The sequence below is a fragment of the Tetrao urogallus genome (genome assembly GCF_951394365.1).
Source record: "Tetrao urogallus genome assembly, chromosome: 26".
Lineage (NCBI taxonomy): Eukaryota > Metazoa > Chordata > Aves > Galliformes > Phasianidae > Tetrao > Tetrao urogallus.
Window position 1 is genome coordinate 490,230 of NC_136839.1, and position 19,203 is coordinate 509,432.

The following is a 19,203-nucleotide window of genomic DNA, read 5'->3' on the forward strand; positions in this document are numbered from 1 at the left end:
CAGTGCTTCTCTGGTGCACACATGGTCCTTTTTGATTAAAAAAAGTGCTGTCTCAGAATAAGGTGAAATTGATCCCTCATTAACAAAGGACAGCTGTGAACCAGCTCTGTAACCAGCTTGAGATTCTTCTTAGTTGGGTGCAGCAAACTGTAGTTTGTTTCTGGTGGTTAAACTATTCTGTCTCCTGCAGAACCTTCTGTCTTTTTATAGAGGTTCGGCAGTCAAAACAAATCTGCTAATGCTTTAATTTTCAGTGCAATTGCAGCACAGCTTACACTCCTGCAGTTCTGTGGCATTCGTGGGGCAAAGATGGGTAAGAAAAAAGGACTTAGCAGTGGGTAGGATTTTGTGTAGCAAATATCTAACTGCTCTGTAAGCAGGGAAGCCGTGTCTGCAGGCCGCTCAACACCCAGGTTCTTGATGTGGCTGGCCATTTCTGTTTGCATATTACAGACTGTTTCTCTGTGAGACTGCTGCGTGTTTTGCTTCTGGTGTAGCGTTAGGCTTTGTTGCCTTCTGTTCAGAATTCCTGTCCTTTGAGGAAGCTGTGGCAGAGAAGCACTTGTCTACCAGTGTTGCCTTATGGCCAGAAGTGGGGCTTCTGCTTTGTGATACCGTGGGCGGTCAGTTGGCCTTCAGTGGCTTGTTCAGACACTTTGCTTTCTTTGGAGTTCAAGCAGCTTCTCATTTCTGTGGCTATGCCTTGCAGCTCTGCCAGGAGCTCAGGGTGCTTCTGTACTCCCTGCCGCAGGGCTGTGCGAGGGGAGCAGTGACAACATTCAGCACAAGGCGCCGCTCCAGCCTCTGTCAGCTGTGACCCCTTGGCAGAAGCGCTCTCTCCTGATGACTTCTCTGACAAATTGCTTTTCAATCCAGTCTAGGCAGCCATGTCAGCCAAAGCCATCTCTGAGCAGACGGGGAAGGAGTTCTTGTACAAGTACATCTGCACGTCCTCTGCCATCCAGAACCGCTTCAAGTATGCCCGCGTCACCCCGGACACCGACTGGGCACGGCTCACCCAGGACCACCCCTGGCTGCTGAGCGAGGTGAGGGCTGTGCTGGGCCTCCCCGGGGCAGGCAGGGCTCCCTGTGTGCTTCCTGAAGGGGCTGGTTGTAGCTGCTGCCCTGCAGTGCTTGCGACCCTGGTGAAGCAGCACAACACCCTTGAAGTGAGGTTTATCACCTTCAACAGGGCCTGATTATCCAAAACAAACAAACAACAACAACAAAACTTGGAAGCAGGAATAAGCCTGTTACCTGGGAGCAGCCTCCTGTAGGTATAGCGTGAAGAAGCACTGTCAGGTGACTAAAATGTGCGTGACACTGAACCCAGCCAGTCTCACGTGCGGAGGATGGAGTGGCAGCATTGTGCCACTGTAAGCAGCTGGGGATGTGCTTGTGCTTGGCGTCCCACATCTCCGATGGCTTCTCCATGTGTGCCTCTGCTGGTGGAGGAACGCTGGTGTCATGGTGTATCTCACAAAGGCTTACAGGTGGATGGGGTGCTGGGTGCTACTTGGTGTGAAGCTTTACAGAAATGCCATCCTAACAGTTACACTGGAAGAACTTAGTTCACTAAAAAGCCACGCCAAAGCACCACCATCAAAATCTGATGATCAGCAGAGACTGAGCTGACTACAGTCCTCTCTGAGGGGAAACAAAGCAGCTCTACTCAAAGTGCAGAGATGGGAGGAAAAGAAAGGCAGATGTGTTGTAGCAGGAGATGCATTTGCTTAACAACTGTAACGCATTAGGCACAAAACGAAGGACTGAGGAACACAGCAAGAACTTTGCTGCATAAAACTAACTGAATTTTTCACTTTGCCATCTGCAGAGAATCTCTCAACCCAACTCTCTTTCTAATTATTCTTTCTTTAATCCCTCTTGCACAATGCTGCAGCGTTTAGTGGTGAAGCCAGATCAGCTCATCAAGCGGCGTGGGAAGCTGGGGCTGGTTGGAATTAACCTCACACTGGATCAGGTGAAGGTTTGGCTCAAGCAGCGTTTGGGCCAAGAAACCACGGTGAGTGGCATTTGGCAACAGGTCTGCAGGTATTGCTCTGCCTTGCGGGGTTGGAAAGGTGTGCTGTGCTGACACCAGGACAAATAAGGAACTGTTTTGTGTGTGAACCTCCTGGTAAATAAGCGCTGTTAATGGCGTGCTGTTAACTTGGTGCTCCTGCTACCATCTGCTGTTGGGGGGCCGTGTAGCAGTTCAGCAGGAGTCAGCACAGCTCTGAAAATGCCTTGCTCTGGGGAATCAGTAGTTGATCGCTCGAATGCTGTGTCTAGTTGGCATAGCTGCTTTGCTTTAAAATCTAAGGAGGTTTTAACAAGACAAGCATAGAAGCTGTCATAAAATTGTCCTCCTACTGTAGCCAGGCAGTGCTCTGGTTGTTCTCTGGGTGTTACTTCAAGTCCTTTTTTAGTGTGGTGCTGTCTTGTAATATTTATTGCCCTGGGAATGCTACTGCAATGCTAACGATAAAGAAATGCCTGCCATCCAAGTTTCTGTGTTTCAGGAGTTCTGCTACTTCAAGGGAGCAGCTGCCTTGCTCTGCTGTGATTGATTTGCTGCTGGCTCCAGCATCAGGCTGGGCAGCTGAGCCAGTGAGACTTGCCTGAAGGCCATTACGAAACAGCAGGCAACTGCATCTTGTGTGCCTCCCATCAGAAAAATGATGGGTGTTGAAATAGTTGTTCTGCACAATGCAGCAATCGCATCTGAAGGGAAGGCTGTGACCAATGATGTTGGTTCCTGAAGCAGTGGTACCTACCACAGCCACGTCCCTTGTGCTGGGATGCTTTGGGTTGGGATGGCAGGAAAGCACCTCTGCAGGTTCCTGAGACCTTGCTGTGGGGAAGAGTGGTTTCCCTGGAAACGTGGTGGAAAGGTGTTTGGGAGGAATTGGTTAATTAGGGTAGTGTTAATTCTTTAAGCTTGCCTTATGGTCTCATAAATGTGGGTATTGGACAAGTATTTATTGGTGCCTGCCTTGTGTTCTGCCTACAGATTGCTAATGCAAAGGGAATCCTGAAGAACTTTCTGATTGAACCCTTCGTCCCCCACAAACAGGTTGGCTAACCAATTAAAGCTTTAAAAGCACTTCTCAATCTTTTCTGGCTGGTGTGTGGCTTAGATGGTTTGATACAGAGGCAAAAGCAGGAGCTTGGGAGTGGGTTATTAAGCTGACAGTGATGCATGTTGTCAGAGCTGCATGCTGGCACAGCTTTAGTCCCTGCAAAGAGTCATTAATAACCATGGTTGCTCTTACTCCACTGGGAGGAGGTTAGAAATCACAGAAGGACCCATTTGGAAGGCAGAAGGCAGATCCTTGAATCTCCCATCTCGCTTTGTGTAGGATGTCTCAATTTGTGCTGGTGAAATCTTTGTTCTGTGCCACGGTTTTGGGAAGGGTATAATTACCTTAGTTGCAGGTGCTTTCACTGCACCAGGAAAGGATCTGGTTGTGTGAGATAGGAGCGTTTTCCTCCAGAAATAGAGAACATTGTCCCTGGATGAAGCTTCCTGGGAGGTGTCTGGGCAGTGCTGGAAAGCTTAGCGTTCCAAGTGGGCTCAGTTTCCTCTCCTGGTGCTGACACGAGCTCCTCTTTGTCAAGGTGTTTGCTGGGTGTGACTGCTAATGGCTGTGCCTGGCTCTGTGGTGCAGGAGGAAGAGTTCTATGTCTGCGTTTATGCTGCCCGGGAGGGAGACTATGTCCTCTTCTACCACGAGGGAGGTGTGGATGTGGGAGATGTTGATGCCAAAGCTCAGAAGCTGCTTGTGGCAGTGGATGAAAAGCTTAATGAGTCAGATGTGAAGAAGCACCTCCTGCAGCACGCACCAGCAGATAAAAAAGAGTAAGTATGGATCAGGTGCCCAATTCCCGTGCCTGCTCTGGGCACAACCAGCCACCCAGAAGCTCATCTTCATTTTGCTGCAGTGTCCGTTCATAGTGCTACCTCCTAAAACTTGCTCTCCTACCCCTCTTGCAGCTCTCAGGGATCTTCCATGCATTCTAATTCTGAAATCTTTGACCTTAGCCGAGCCTCTTGTGGCACTGCGAGTGAGTGTTCCTGGTGCTTCCAGCCCTCATTTGACAGGAGCACTTCTGAATCTACTGAAGCTTTGACCTCTGAGGAGGTGGAGATGCACACTGAATTTTGATCTCTGTGCCCGTGCAGAAGCCTGTCACTAATATAGTTTATTGCAGTCTGCTCCCCATCTCAGCTCAGGAGGCTGAGTTCTGACGAGGATGCGTATCTGTCAGTGAGAGACAAGGATGCACTTCTGTCTCAGGACGATTAAGCAGACAGAGCAGCTCAGACAGTTGCTCACAAATGTGTTCCCAGCGGAGTGTGCTGGAGCGTAATGAGGATGAGTCACCAAGGTCTGTCTTTCCTTGAGTCATCATCCAGGCTTCTTCCAGAAGATGAATGAGAATGAAATAAATTGGTACAGAGTAGATTTGAGGCTAATACAAATAAGGCACAGCAGGCTGTACTTTATGTTTGGCTGCTTTAATGAGTTTAATTAATTTTTTTTGCAGCATCTTGGCTAGCTTCATCTGTGGCCTGTTCAATCTTTACGAAGATCTGTACTTCACGTACCTCGAGATCAATCCATTAGGTAACCAGAGCTGTTGGGAGCCTACATGTAGGACCTGCTATTATCTGTACTAAAATATTGAAAGGTGTGGATTAGCCTTCTCTATTGTGTGTAGTTCATGACAGTGGCATATGCAAAACAGGTACAGAGGTGGTTGTGACTTGTCTTGGAGCTATGAATTGAATGAATATGAGATGTAAAGAGCTTGGAGGCAGTGTTCTGTTATCTGATCTCCTAGTGCAAACAATACCTTGAAAGGTTGGGAAGTAGAAGTGAAGCACGTGAGAACGGCTCAGGATAAAACAGCACCTGAACCAGATCACTGTGATCCCAGGTTCATGGTGAAGTGAACTCTCTGGGTTTTCTGAATAGATTTAAATGATTGATGTGGAGAAAGGAGATCAAAGGGGGCCTCGTTATTTTTTAATGCTACCCGGTGTTGGGTTTTGTGAGCGAATGGCTGCCGTGTCCCTCTGTGCAAGGCACAGCTAATCCTGGTTTGTTTTTTTCCAAAGTCGTGACTAAGGATGGTGTCTACATCCTTGATTTGGCTGCAAAGATTGATGCAACTGCTGACTACATCTGCAAAGTGAAATGGGGGGATGTGGAGTTTCCCCCTCCCTTCGGCAGGGAAGCCTACCCAGAGGCAAGTAACAACCTGCTCTGGCCAAAATTCCTCCCTTGTGGACTACAGGATTAATTCTTCATTGCTTGTGTGTCCGTAGCAGTGAAGCTTCTCTCTCATGTAGGGTTTTGCTGCTGTTTGAAGTGCCTGAGTCTTCCCTCTCAGAATTGTCAGGGTTTCTACTGCCAGTTGCAGTAGCTCCATATGTAGCTTCTCTGCAGCTTTGATAACTGCTGGAACTATTGGAACTCTCTTCTTAATTGTTCTGTTACTTATTTTGGGTTCTGCTACTCCTCAAAATGATTTTCCCTGATTTTTTTTTTTTTTTTTTTTTTTCCTGTTTCATTAATTATGATTATGCATCAGTTGGAAAAGGTTTCTGTAACATGGCCAAGAAATCCATTTAGCTGTTTCCCTCCATGCAGCATGCTGGATGCCAACACTTAACTCAGTTTGCACTTAAATGTATTAGTTCAGTTTTTGTCTCTCTGAATCATCCCTCTGCAAGTCGCTGTGAAGGTTACTGTCCCAGTGTCTTTGAGAATCTTAATGAACTCCCAGTGAAGTGCTTCACAACAGGCGAGCACCCTGTGGTGCAGGAATACCACACTGAGCCAAATCACAGCTCTCTTGGTGATTACATTCTTAGCACAGCTGGAGAGAAGGTGGCTGTGGGTGTGTAGGGTTTGTTTTTTGTACTTCCCCGGTCTCGGTCTGCAGACGGGGTCAGAGCAGAAGCTGTTTGCAGTCCCATTCCTCCTTCAGCTTGACAAAAAGATGGGACAGCTCTGCATGCCTGGAAGTTGGACCCAGCAGCGCTAGCACTGTGGTTTAAAGAACAGCATGCAGGTATTAGCCAAGGAAAGCCAGAAAGGCGCTTAAATAATGTTTGTTGGTGTGTCTGCAGGAAGCCTACATTGCTGATCTGGATGCAAAGAGCGGAGCCAGCTTGAAACTTACTATTCTCAACCCTAAAGGCAGAATCTGGACCATGGTGGCTGGTGGTGGTGCCTCTGTGGTTTACAGGTATTGTAGCCAGGGTTGGGGTGCAGGGGGTGTTGCAATGGAAATGAGCCTCTGGGGAGGGACTGTTTGCCATGCTGTGACTGCTTGGGACCTGCCTGGAATGAAGATGCTGTGCAGGTGTCTCCCTAGGATGTGGAACACAGTGTCGTTTAGAAATGATAATTTGACTCTGGGAGGTTGAATTAAGCTTCTCTTCACCTGGGAAAGAGACTGGCTGAAAGCTCCTAATGTTCGTGTGGCTGCTGTGGTGGCTCCCATCACGTGTAGGATGTATAACAAGGCTAATCGTGACTGGCACCAAGAGAACAGCTTTGTTCTCAGTGGATGTGTGACCTCCCGAAGTCATGCTTTCACAGGAATTTGGGATGTTCTGTAGTGACACAAAAATTATAACTAATCTCTTAAATTATTTCTGTTCGTTAATAGTGACACTATTTGTGACCTGGGGGGTGTGAATGAACTGGCAAACTATGGCGAATACTCAGGAGCACCAAGTGAGCAGCAGACCTACGACTATGCCAAGACTATTCTCTCCCTCATGACTCGAGAGAAACACCCTGAAGGTAAGATCTGGGATTGGGGCTGTAATTCACTAGCCAGGATGTGCAGCTCAAAGTATATAGGAGAAAAACTAAACAATCTGGAGCATTGCTATGCTTAGAGCTACCTGAGAGTCTTAACATACTTCTGCCTTCTGAGTCAGATAGCAATGGATTTCTGTTAGCTCTTGCTTCAGGGGCACAGTTTGTATTTTTCCACGTACCAAAGAGCACAAATGTGGTTGAAGAGATTCTTATCAGAAAGTTTCTTGCCTGATGCAAAACTCATCTTCCAGGCTCTGTTAAACACAGCCTACTGCAAACTGTTAATTAGTCTGAACCACAGCGTTGTTCCTCTCAGTCCTGCAGTGCTTCATGGTCTTACAGTAGGTGCACTGTGTTCTTAACGTGTTCTTAATGCTGTTTTATTTATGCTTGTTTTTTTCTCATAGGCAAAATCCTGATCATTGGAGGCAGCATTGCTAACTTCACCAACGTCGCAGCCACTTTCAAGGTGTGTGACTACTTGGGAGTGTTGGCAGCCCCAGACCGTTCTGTCCAGGTCACGTTGTGCCAATTCTGGCTGTGCATCTCCCGTAGTGCTTGAGACGATGAGGAGGACGGTGTTAATGTTAGGCTTCCCAGCTCACCTGTCCTTTGTTTCTTTCTCAGGGCATTGTTAGAGCAATTAAGGACTACCAAGGCCCTCTGAAAGAGCATGAGGTGAGGATCTTTGTGCGGAGAGGAGGCCCGAACTACCAGGAAGGATTGCGTGTCATGGGAGAAGTTGGTAAGGACCATCCACCTCCCCCGTGTTGTTCTCATCTCTTGTTTTTTTCCACCTGCTTTGGCTGGAGCCTTTTTGAAGTTCAATACTTTGCTCTGGCAGATGCTGGTTCCTTTTCCTCTGCCTAAAGCTGACTGTTCTTGTATGCGTGTGCAGGGAAGACCACTGGGATCCCCATCCATGTCTTTGGCACAGAGACTCACATGACTGCGATTGTGGGGATGGCGCTTGGCCATCGACCCATCCCCAACCAGCCACCCACTGCAGCCCACACTGCCAACTTCCTCCTCAATGCCAGCGGCAGCCCATCGGTGAGCTCCTCCACCCCCTTTGTGGAAGGGAAGGCTTGTGAGGGGCCTCCTGGAAGCAGCGTCCTCTGTCTGGATGGGTCAGACATAGATTTTAGCCACTGTCAGTTTGTGCAGTTAAAAGGTTGAGGGCAAACTGGTGACTGCTTGCCTCATTTTCCAAGAAGGGCCATCTGGTATTCACTTCACTTATGCAGAAAATGTGATCCTTCAACAGCAAGAATGTGACTCCTTTACCTACTGGGAACTTGGTAATTTAGGAGTGTTCCCTCTTGACTGAAATATTTCTATGCTATATATAGAATCTATATCTATAAATTGTCTTTCTTTGGAGGGTACCATAGTTAAAGTGGCCATTTCCTTTTAAAAGCCCCAGAAATTGAGACTGGGCAGCCTTATCTGGTATGCTGTCCTTTACTGACTTGGCTTCTGAATCTTTCAGACTCCAGCACCAAGCAGAACAGCTTCTTTCTCCGAATCCAAACCTGATGATATTGCTCCAGCCAAGAAGGCAAAGCCAACAGCACCTCTTGGTAAGTCCAGAAATGGTTGCTAGCAGTTCTGTTCCACTCTAAAAGAATGTGGACTTGACTAAGGTCTTTTTCTGGATACAAACAAAAGTAATGTTGCAGTATTTGTCTGCCTTTTTGAGTGCTTCTAGGATGTTGTCCCTTGCTGTGCAATTAGCTCGTGCACAAGGTGAGTCAAAGCTGCCTTCATCTGTGGTGATGGTTTTTTTCCAAGCAATCGCCACCGCTTCAGAGCTGCAGCTTTGCCATGTTCCCTTACATGAGGCCAGCAGACAGCAGCAAAGCATCTCTGCTGTGGCTGCTGCACTGAGGTCTGCTTTCCATGTAGTTATCTGGGGTGTTAACATGGAACGCTGTTGGAGCAGTGTGGGTATGCACCAAGTTCTTGGTACGTGTTGCAGCTTTCAGGATGAGCCTCTCCAGACAGCACTGAGAGCCTTGTCAGTTCAGTAGGAGCTGTGATGCAGTAATGAAACGTTCAGGATCTGGGGTTCCTCTGTTATGTGTGGTGGGATTTCTTTTGCTTTTTTTTTTTTTTTGGTTGTTTTTGTTTTTAAGTTTGTAGGAGGCTTCTTTAGCACGGTGACGTGCTTGAGCTTTGGGGGCCTTCTGGTTGTATTTGTTGGAAGCCTTTCTGGGTAAGAGCAAACTGCATTGGAGGGTAGGGACAGAATATGGAGCTGTTCTGCTGCTCCCCTGAGTGTGAGGAGATGGAGATCTCACTGGCAGCAGAACAGTGTGGTGACAGTGGGGTTCAGATCTGACTCCACTGGAACACAGCACCCAAATAGAAATACTGCTCTCTTAATCACGGCGTGCAGAACTTTTGCATAAGCAGTCCTTTGAAAATGTGAGCTGTGGATCTTGTGGTGTGGAGAACACTGGATTTGGAGAGAAGGTACAGCAGGAAGTGCTTCAGTCTGCGTGTGGGATTTTTGTGTGTTTTTATTTTTTTTAACAAAAGCAAAACCCAAAAGCTCTGAGAGCTGTGGGGAGGAGGGAAGCTGCAGTGAGCACTGTGCCACGCGTGGCCTTGCGGGGTGACAGCAGCCAACTGTGTCATATTGTTGCATGAGTGATTCTCTCTTCAACAGATTCAGTCCCAGCTCCACGACCCGGTGCAGGTAGGACATGTGTGACTACCTGAGTGTGTCTGGCCTTGCTGGCAGCTGACTTCTCAGTTTTTGTTGCTGTTTTTTCTCTCCAAAATTTTGCAGTGCTGTTTAGTCCTTCCCTTCCCTCCTGCCAGCAGATGTAGCTAGCACAGTCTTGCAGTTGTTTTTGAAGTGCAGATCACAGATGCCTTTGCACAAAATACGCATTTCCTCCCGGGGATGGGAGGACAAGTTTCAAAGTTGCTTCTCTTCACCTTCCCTCTGCTCCCATAACCACTGAGAGAAAAACAGCCCTGCACACTGCGAAAAGCAACCTTTGCTTTCAGCAGGGACTTGCTGAATAATAACTAAAGGGAAACGTAGTAGAGCAGCTGTCCTGCTTACGAGCCTTGAGGGCACAAGAAGGTTAAGGAATGAAGTAAAGGCTCTTGTTGCCTTATTGGTTCAGCAAGACATTAAAGCTTGCGCCCAGTGAAATTATGGGAACTTTAAGCTCAGTGCTGGATGAGAAGCTTCTGAAGCAAAGTGAAGTTTCCAGTTATTTTCCCTACCATAAGAGTGGAGACGGGCAGAATGAGACCCTCATTCTTCTGTGTGTAATTTGGACAAACAATACCACCTTTTGCATCCTGTGTTTTCCTGTTGATACTGATATTATTCCTTGTAGGCACCTGCAAGATGATAAATTGGAAAGGTTTGTAGGGTAGGCAGCTTCCTAGGCACAAGTTGCATAGCAGTGCATCTTTACTATGAACGTGTTGTGTTGGAGAAGATAGTGACTGATGTATTGCTAATGCTGGGAGAACACCATCTGATTTATTCCCTCGTGCTGACTACCTTTATTTGAAGCCTAAAAGAAATCAGCTGTAGACTCGCTGAGATCAGCAGATGGATCAGCTCAGAGTTAGTTTTAAAATGATCTCTGTATGGAGTCCAAGGGAGGAACTCAACATCTTGCTGTGACAAGTGGTGCAAATGTACTTAAATAATTAATCTTCACTAGCTGAACTGTTGCCTTTCCTGTGACTCTGCCCCTCAAAGCCAAAGTTTTGGGCTATAAATAAAATTTTAGAGCCATCAGGTTTGTGTTGGATCCTGGTATCAGAAACTGAAAACAAAAGCTGAGTAATGTAGTGCTCCTTTGCTGTGTCTCTTTCATTTTCTGCATTTTGCTTTTTGTTTCCTACCATCGTGCTGGTATGGCACCCTGACAAATGCAGGAAGCAAACCTCCCGTGGTTCTTGCAGATTGAAGGCCATATGCAACAGAAGTTCCCTTCCTCTTCAGCTTTGCAGAATAAATCCATCTGGGAGGGATGTGAGGAGGAGGCATTTCTCACTTCACATCTCTCCAGCCTTACACCAGTTCCCAGCCTGTGATTCTGCACTTGTCCATTTTGTGAAACCCAAAACTTGGCTGCTGTGTTCAGAATCCTGGGAAGAGGAGGATGCTGCTTCTGCAGCTTCTTCCTTAATTTGGGCAGCGTGTCTACTACATCCTGTAGCTCAGCTGTTGGAACTAGGTTGGGGTGGGGGGATATGCTGATCTGGGAGGCTTTCAGCAAACATTAGCGAAGCTTCAACTTCTGTCTTGCACAGATATACATTCGGGGTGTGTTGGTGTTTTTTCCCCCCCGCTCTCTTTCTGAGCAGGTAAAGCTACAACCCTGTTCAGCCGTCACACCAAAGCCATCATCTGGGGAATGCAGACGCGAGCCGTGCAGGGGATGCTGGACTTTGATTATATCTGCTCCCGGGACGAACCTTCCGTAGCTGCCATGGTTTATCCATTCACGTAAGTAGCTGTGCTAACGGCGTCGTTTTTCTGACTGCATCCCTCAGATACTTCTCTTAGCTTTCTCCTCCTCCAGCCTCTGTTCTTTAGTGTAGTTCTGCCCTAGTTCTCATTGCTGCTTTTACACTTTCTCCTCTGCTCCCTGTCATCGGGTTGGCTTTGCAGACTGCTTCCTGCTTCCCTCAGTCACTGATTTCAGGCTGCTCTGAGTTGTGCTGTACAGCTAACGTGGAGCTGTTTCAGGCCCCACATCTTGCTCTTTCCAAGGGTGTCCAAGTTCTGTTCCTTCATTCCAAAGTGAAGAAGGTTTTGCTAGTTGGACTTTCTTGTAGCAGCTGACTAGCTTAGCAGAGGCACTAAAGACACGTATGGGCTCTTCTGCTGATTCTGTTTGCTGCCTATTTGTCTGACACCTTGATTTGTACCTGTTGCAGTTGGTGGGGTTTTTTTTACCTTCAAATATTAGCTGGAGTCAGAGCAGCTCTGCTAATCAGGCTAAGGCAATCTGTCCTGTCAAATTATTTAAATAGATCCTGATTCTGACTGTCTCCTCTATTAGTTGCAGTTTCTTAGCAGGCAGGAAGTGTGTGGGTCCTTCAAGAGAACTCCATCACACTGAGGTATTTACCCTCCTTGGCCTTATCCCCTCAGCTAATGGGTTTAGAAGTTAGTTTCAGACTGACATCAGGAGGTCCCTCCATGGCTGCTGAGATGATGCGTAAGCTGCTCCATTGCCCCTCGTGTGAGGGGTGGGGAAAGCCTTCCTGTTGAACAGAGCAAGTGCTGAGCAGAAAAGGAGCGTCTGACTTGGCCTGCTGCTGAGACAGATGAGAGCATGGAAGGGGAAGAGGCTTGTTTTAATTTCTGTGGTATTTACAGACATCCAGGAGAGCTGATAGCTGATCAACCTCCCTCCTGCAGAGTACTGCCTCTCTTGTCCATTGTGCTGTTGGTCCGCAGCTCTGATGATGATTGCAGCTCTGAAATACCTTCTCAACAAGTGCAGACCTCAGGGTGCTGAGATGAACTGCAGGCGTAGTTACTGCTGATGAGCAGCAGCCCCTTGCAGTGTTGCAGTCACTTAATGAAAGGAAGCCATAGGGATAAAAAGCTTAAGGCTATCTATTAATCAGCTGTTTCTGCTTGACCTTCTGCAGCAAGCCAAGCTGCCAAAAGCTGGAACATTCTGTTGCAAATGTAACAGTGTGGAAATAGCCAGTATCTCTGGACTCCTAAATGGCTGAGTAGAGACTTGAAGGAGTCCCAGTTAGTCCACCACATGTAGCAGACAACATGTAGGAACTTTCCTAGATGCCTCTCCTCCAGCATGTGCAGAGCAGGGTGGGCAGTCCCACTGCAGAGGAATTGACTGGCCCTTACCTTGCTGTCCTGGCTGCTGGCCACAGATGCTGGTTTCCTGTCTTCCCCTAATCCAGTATTCGTTCCAGTCCAGTAAGGCAGCTTTGCATGCATCTCATTCATTACTCTTTCTGTGCCTCATTCTGTCTTCCAGCTTGGAGTAGAATTAAGGCTCTGGTAACTTCACTGTGGGAGAGCTTATTCATCTTGCTGGATGCCTCTGTCCCCATTAGCTCGTCTCCTTCCATACGCTGCTCTGTTCTATACTCTGAAGAACCTTCTGCTGTTAGTATGGTCCCTCCCCACATGTACTCACTTGCTAGTGAGTGTCTTGCAGTCAGTCTTGGTGTCTGAGAGTTGGGGTTTGTAAACTCCTCTCTATCTGCATGCGTTGTATCCCTTGTTTACCCAGAAGCCTTAAAAGTCAGGGTTTTTTCATCTTCCCCTTCATAGTGGTGACCACAGGCAGAAGTTCTACTGGGGCCACAAGGAAATCTTGATCCCAGTCTACAAGAACATGTCTGATGCCATGAGGAAGCACCCAGAGGTGGATGTTCTCATCAACTTTGCGTCTCTACGCTCTGCTTATGACAGCACTGTGGAGACGATGAATTATCCACAGGTGAGTGAGGGATCCAGAAGAAACTCAAGGAAGACCATTTAAACCTTGTGCTGCTGCTTCTGGAGCAGGGTACCAGTGTTTCTTAAACCATGATGATATCAGCAAACCAACTTGGTGTCCCAACTTCCAAATAAATACCTCAGTTTGAACTCCTTGCGAACTCTTGGATACTGGAGCTGTAGGAGCAAATCCTAATGCTGGGCTTGCAGGTTATAGGAAAACTCAGCACCTCTGTCTGAGAGCGATCAGTTTTGTCTGAAATACGGTGCTGCTCCCTGATGTGCAAGGGGAAGAAAATCATCTAAACCATGCATTGAAGCTGCTGAGAGGACTGCAGCAGGTTATGGATCTGTGCACTGAGCTTTTCTGCCCCATAGCTACCCAGCGGCCTGCAGAGTTTGTTTGGGGTGCTGATGGCTCTCTTTGTCCCGATGCAGATCCGCACCATTGCCATCATAGCTGAGGGCATTCCAGAGGCATTGACACGGAAGCTGATCAAAGCAGCTGATAAAAAAGGAGTCACCATCATCGGGCCTGCAACTGTAAGAACTGAGACCTCCCTCCTTGTTAATCCTGTCTTAATCTTCACATCATTTTCCCCAAGGGATGAAGTATATCCTACCACCCAGCTTGTGTGTAGCCATAGAAAGCAGGTGTTAGTTGACCATTTTAAGGTTACAGTTACCTTCTTCACTGCTTGTATCAACACTGACAGAAGGCCGTTTTGCAGAAACGTTCCTAAGTCTCATGTCTGTCTTAAAGGACTTTACATCTTTCTGTGATTTTCTTGTAGGTTGGTGGGATCAAACCAGGTTGCTTCAAAATAGGCAACACGGGAGGCATGCTTGATAATATCTTAGCATCAAAACTGTACCGTCCTGGCAGCGTGGCTTATGTTTCAAGGTCTGGAGGAATGTCCAATGAGCTCAACAACATAATTTCCCGAACCACTGATGGGGTTTATGAAGGGGTGGCCATTGGAGGAGACAGGTAGGAGTCTAACAAAGAAGCTGCTTTGCAAGTCAGTGAACAGAAGAAGCTTCTTGAACTGTCATTGTCAACTGGAGTGAAGGGCAGGCTGGCTGCTAACTTGTCTTGTTTCATAGATTTTTTTTCCAGAAATAAATGAACTTCTCTCATTCTTCCCTGTTTTTCACCCAGATATCCTGGTTCAACTTTTATGGATCACGTCTTGCGTTATCAGGATACCCCAGGAGTGAAAATGATTGTGGTGCTTGGAGAGGTGAGTGGGGCCATTTCTCTGCTATCTGAGAAGGATGCTCCCAGAACTGAGCAGTTGAGTTTGACCTAGCAGCAAGAATAAATAGTAAGTAGCAACTATAACTAAGTGGCAGCTGTTCGTGGTGTTATTAGAAATCTGAAGTTTTATTTCCTGCTTCTTTAATTAGAAGAAATTGAATGTATTCAACACAGTCTCACTTTAAAAACAGACTTTATTCTGAGACTGAAGCCATTATTCAGTGTAGCGGGACCAAGAAGTGTTTCCATGTGCATCTCAGAGCTGGTTTCAAACAACAAAAAAAAAAGCAAAGCTTTTGAAAGAGCTCAACTCTCTTTCTCCCTACAGATTGGAGGCACAGAAGAGTACAAGATCTGTAGGGGTATTAAAGAAGGCCGCATCACCAAGCCAGTGGTGTGCTGGTGTATTGGTACTTGTGCCACCATGTTTTCTTCAGAGGTACGTGCAGAAGTGGGGTATATTTATTTGTGACAGGAGGGGAAGAAAGCCAGCTCCTCCCACCTAAGCCTTAGCAGAGAAGCATGCGGAAGTATCAATAAAAGCTTTTTGTGCTTATTTAATTTGCCACTGGAGGGCTCCAAAGAATTCAGTGTGTTCATAGATGCAGCCCAAGCATCCTAGAGCAGCCAGTTGCAGCCAAGAGTTCTGTTAGGCCAAACAAGAAGGCAGATTGTGCAGTCACTGCTATTCCTGCAACCACTTTCCTGTTCAGTTATGTTTACCTGTAAGCCAATCCAACTTGCATTCCTTACTGATGTCTCTTCTGTTGTTTGTAGGTGCAGTTTGGCCACGCAGGGGCTTGTGCAAACCAAGCTTCTGAAACTGCTGTTGCAAAGAATCAAGCCCTGAAAGAAGCTGGTGTGTTTGTTCCCCGGAGCTTTGATGAGCTGGGAGAGGTCATTCAGTAAGTTGCTTGAGCAGGAGATGAAAACTCCTAGGGTGCTTGACTTTAAATGGTTGAGAAATATTCTCCTGCTCTGGTACTCCTGCTTAGTCTGGGCTCTCGAGGTCTGGACTAAGGCTGCATCTCTTCTGTCATTCAGAAGGACTTAAATTAACAAAAGGATTCTCCCCCAGGTCTGTCTATCAGGATCTTGTGGCAAAAAGAGTGATTGAGCCAGCTGAGGAAGTTCCTCCTCCAACTGTGCCGATGGATTACTCCTGGGCTCGGGTGAGCTACGCTACTTCACTTGATTCTTGGTTCCATAGGCACCAGACAAGATGTTTGGTGTCCTTTCAGTGTCCAGCATTACGGTGGTGTTGGCTCAGGCTTTGTCGTGCTGTCAGTGCGCTTGCTGGCTGCGCTGGTTGTAGGCTGTGGAACCTGCCCTGAAGGCAAGTTTAAGTCTTGCTGCCCCTTGTTTCTGAAGAGCATTGTTTAGGATCATCTCTGTGCTGTGATTCTAGGAGCTGGGTCTGATCCGCAAGCCGGCTTCCTTCATGACAAGCATCTGTGATGAGAGAGGGCAGGAACTGATCTATGCTGGCATGCCAATCACTGAAGTCTTCAAAGAAGAGATGGGAATTGGAGGCGTTCTGGGCCTGCTCTGGTTTCAAAGGAGGTGAGGCAGCTTTTGTGGAAGCCCAGACCCTTTAGCTTGAAGCCTTGTAGTTTATAGTCTTATAGTCTCAATATTTCCAGTGGAAAGGGAATAAATTCCACTCATCTCTGAGAAGACAGGTGCTGGGATGCACTGATGGCTGCTGTGATCCCACTGCTCCTCTGCCTTAGAGTTACTGTCCAGAGCAACGCTGGGCGTTTTGTTGTTCTGATCTCTGCAGTAAATGACTTCAGTCTCTCTCTTGCTCAGGTTACCAAAGTATGCCTGCCAGTTCATTGAGATGTGTTTGATGGTAACAGCAGATCACGGGCCTGCTGTGTCTGGAGCCCACAACACCATTGTCTGTGCAAGAGCTGGAAAAGATCTTGTGTCAAGTCTCACTTCAGGCCTTCTTACTATTGTAAGCACTGAAGATTCAATTTTGTTACGTGCTACTCAGTCCTAGATTTATTACCAGTAAGCTAGGATTTGGAACAGCTGCAAGCTAAGCACTAGCTCCTGTCTGCACATCCATAGTCTGAATTTCTGCTAAATTCCACGCTTACAGCTGATGAAAGTGAAAATCTACTGGAAGAAGCCTACTGTTCATACTGTTCAGTTTCTGTTCTAGGTTTGAAATCTAGTCCGTGTTTCCATGAACACGACTATCTTGTCTCATGTGTGAGACTGTAGGAGCCAAATTGCTGTCAGAATTGTCCCTTCACGGCTGCCTCTAGAACTGACAAGTCATGATTCAGATTGCATCTCCCCTCTGCCACCTGCAGTGGGGGTGCTGTGCTGTGCACTGACGCTTCTTTGAGTTATGAAACACTTCGTCCAACTTTAATTTCATAATTGCCACACTGGCAGATGTGGAGGAGGGGGAAGATGATCCTGTGCTTGTTTTGGACCTTTGCTTGTGGAGTTCTTGCTGTAATTCTCTTTGTGTATTGAACCCAGGGTGACCGGTTTGGTGGAGCGCTGGATGCTGCAGCTAAAGTGTTCAGCAAGGCCTTTGACAGTGGGATTATCCCTATGGAGTTTGTGAATAAGATGAAGAAAGAAGGGAAACTGATCATGGGCATCGGACACAGAGTCAAATCTGTAAGCAAACTGCACTATTGGTACATATTGGCGGTGTTTTTATTGTGCATGCTCTGGTTTTCTTTATAAAAACGGGGAGGAAATGAAGGCAAGGAAACCAGCAACTCTCAGAGGCAGCGTTAGGCAGAATTCTCAGGACTTGTAAGCTCTGAAGCTACAAATTGCAGATCTTACATGAAACACCTGTTAGATGCATTGCTAACTTTGTTTTTGACTTGTAGATAAACAACCCAGACATGAGAGTTCAGATTCTCAAAGACTACGTGAAGCAGCATTTCCCTGCCACTCCGCTGTTGGATTATGCGCTCGAAGTAGAAAAAATTACAACTTCCAAGGTGAAATGTGCTGGAATTTATCTGCTCACAAGCACTTTTTCTTACTGGGGAGGAGGTTAATGCTGTATTTTAATGGCAGAGCTTAACAAATTGTTTAAGTGCAGCTACAGTTTAATAAGGCTGAAGACATTTGGACAGCAAGAAAACGCTGAGCAGAACAAAACCTGTTATCAGAGTTACCTGGCGTGGTCTGGAAGTGCAGATCCTTGTGGCTGGCACACAGGTGCTGGCAGAGGGGTGAGAATCTCTGTGGATGAAGTGAAACACACCTGGCTGGGGCTGCTTGGCCGTTATGTGCATCAAGTACAGCTGTTGCTCACAGTCAGCCTTCTGTATCACTTGGTGTGCATGTCCACAGCTATGGCAGCCTCCAAATTACCCTGAGCGTGGAAATTACAGGTGAACATCACTGCCCATTGTTGACATCTTTGTCTGTGTATTTCCTTCAGAAACCAAATCTTATCCTGAATGTAGATGGCTTTATTGGAGTTGCCTTTGTTGATGTGCTCAGGCATTGTGGCTCTTTTACACGGTAAGTATTTCTCCCTTGGGTTGTGCTCCTGTAATTAACAATAGGAGCCATACTGCCAGCTTGTGTGGGGCCGGGGTTTCCAAACACTGAGTAGTTGCTCTGTTTTTCTTCCAGGGAAGAAGCTGATGAATATATTGATATAGGAGCCCTTAATGGCATCTTTGTACTAGGCAGGAGCATGGGATTCATCGGTAAGTTTGCTGTGGTTTCTGCAGGGACGTGCCCTGCTGCCATGAACAGGAGGCAGAGGTGGAGGTGTGGGCTGGCAGTTGTGAAATACCGGTCGTAGGAGTCCAGAAATCAAAATCCTTCCAAGGCCAAGTAAGACGAGGAGGAGGCTCAGAAACGCTGTAACAAAGACTTTCCTTTTAGGACACTACCTGGATCAGAAGAGATTGAAGCAAGGTCTGTACCGTCACCCGTGGGACGACATCTCCTACGTTTTGCCGGAGCACATGACCATGTGATCAGCAGTGCTGCTCAGCAGAGGGGGGAACCTGCAGAGGACAGCCAGAAATGGGACTTTGATGTACGAAGGCCATTGGTACATACAAGGAGCTGCCTAGTTAAACTGTGCAAAGCAACTGTTCTGTGGGAATAGAAACTTAATCGAAAGCCAAAACGTGTGCTGTTCCATGTTACCTGCTGTATTTAATACTGTTTCTCACCCTTTATTATTTTTTTTTTTTCCTATTCTAGTTTTATTTTTGTTTCCAGGAAAGGTTTTCATGGTTCTGGTGGCTCAGAGTTGTCCTGAGCTTTTCCTGATAGCGGGGGAAGTTCCCATAAGTGCTGATTTGAGGGTTGTGGATTGTTCAGTGCGGGCTTGGGGGGCTGTTTCTGTTTGTTTACTGTGTGTTCATCAGTCTAATTGTACTCTGAATCGTGGGACCACTGCTGCTCTATAACCTCTGTTACTCAAACTGCAGTGTAGTAATTTAAGATGTAAAGTTGTACCATATACTGCTGTTAAACTGTGAAACTACACCTATTCCAGTGCCTGTATTTATGTAACTCCTCCTTTACTGCTCAGCTGCTGCGGGCCGCCAGGCTCCCGCCTCACCCGATCTCAGTAGTGACTTCAGCCTCCTCTCTGTATTGTAACGAGCTCAAAT

The 19,203-nt window shown here is 47.0% G+C and overlaps 1 protein-coding gene across 3 annotated transcripts; it reads left to right on the forward strand.

The window, feature by feature from the left end:
• Positions 1 to 887: 887 nt before the first annotated feature.
• Positions 888 to 18,555, forward strand: ACLY (ATP citrate lyase; the record flags this gene model as incomplete). 3 transcript variants are annotated; one of them, XM_079547242.1, is made up of 28 exons in its annotated part: positions 888 to 1,046; positions 1,901 to 2,023; positions 3,014 to 3,076; positions 3,672 to 3,862; positions 4,552 to 4,631; positions 5,126 to 5,256; positions 6,143 to 6,261; positions 6,688 to 6,824; positions 7,253 to 7,314; positions 7,473 to 7,590; positions 7,744 to 7,898; positions 8,338 to 8,428; positions 9,520 to 9,549; positions 11,193 to 11,334; positions 13,147 to 13,315; positions 13,753 to 13,857; positions 14,109 to 14,305; positions 14,477 to 14,558; positions 14,904 to 15,014; positions 15,353 to 15,480; positions 15,654 to 15,747; positions 15,984 to 16,138; positions 16,388 to 16,538; positions 17,078 to 17,221; positions 17,443 to 17,556; positions 18,006 to 18,088; positions 18,203 to 18,279; positions 18,461 to 18,555. In XM_079547242.1, the coding sequence occupies 28 exons, from the start codon at positions 888 to 890 to the stop codon at positions 18,553 to 18,555; spliced, it is 3,306 nt and encodes a 1,101-aa protein (XP_079403368.1). The 3 variants fall into 3 exon arrangements, with proteins under 3 accessions (XP_079403368.1, XP_079403369.1, XP_079403370.1); XM_079547243.1 differs by lacking the exon at positions 9,520 to 9,549 and having other exon boundaries at positions 11,190 to 11,334; XM_079547244.1 differs by lacking the exon at positions 9,520 to 9,549.
• Positions 18,556 to 19,203: the final 648 nt, after the last annotated feature.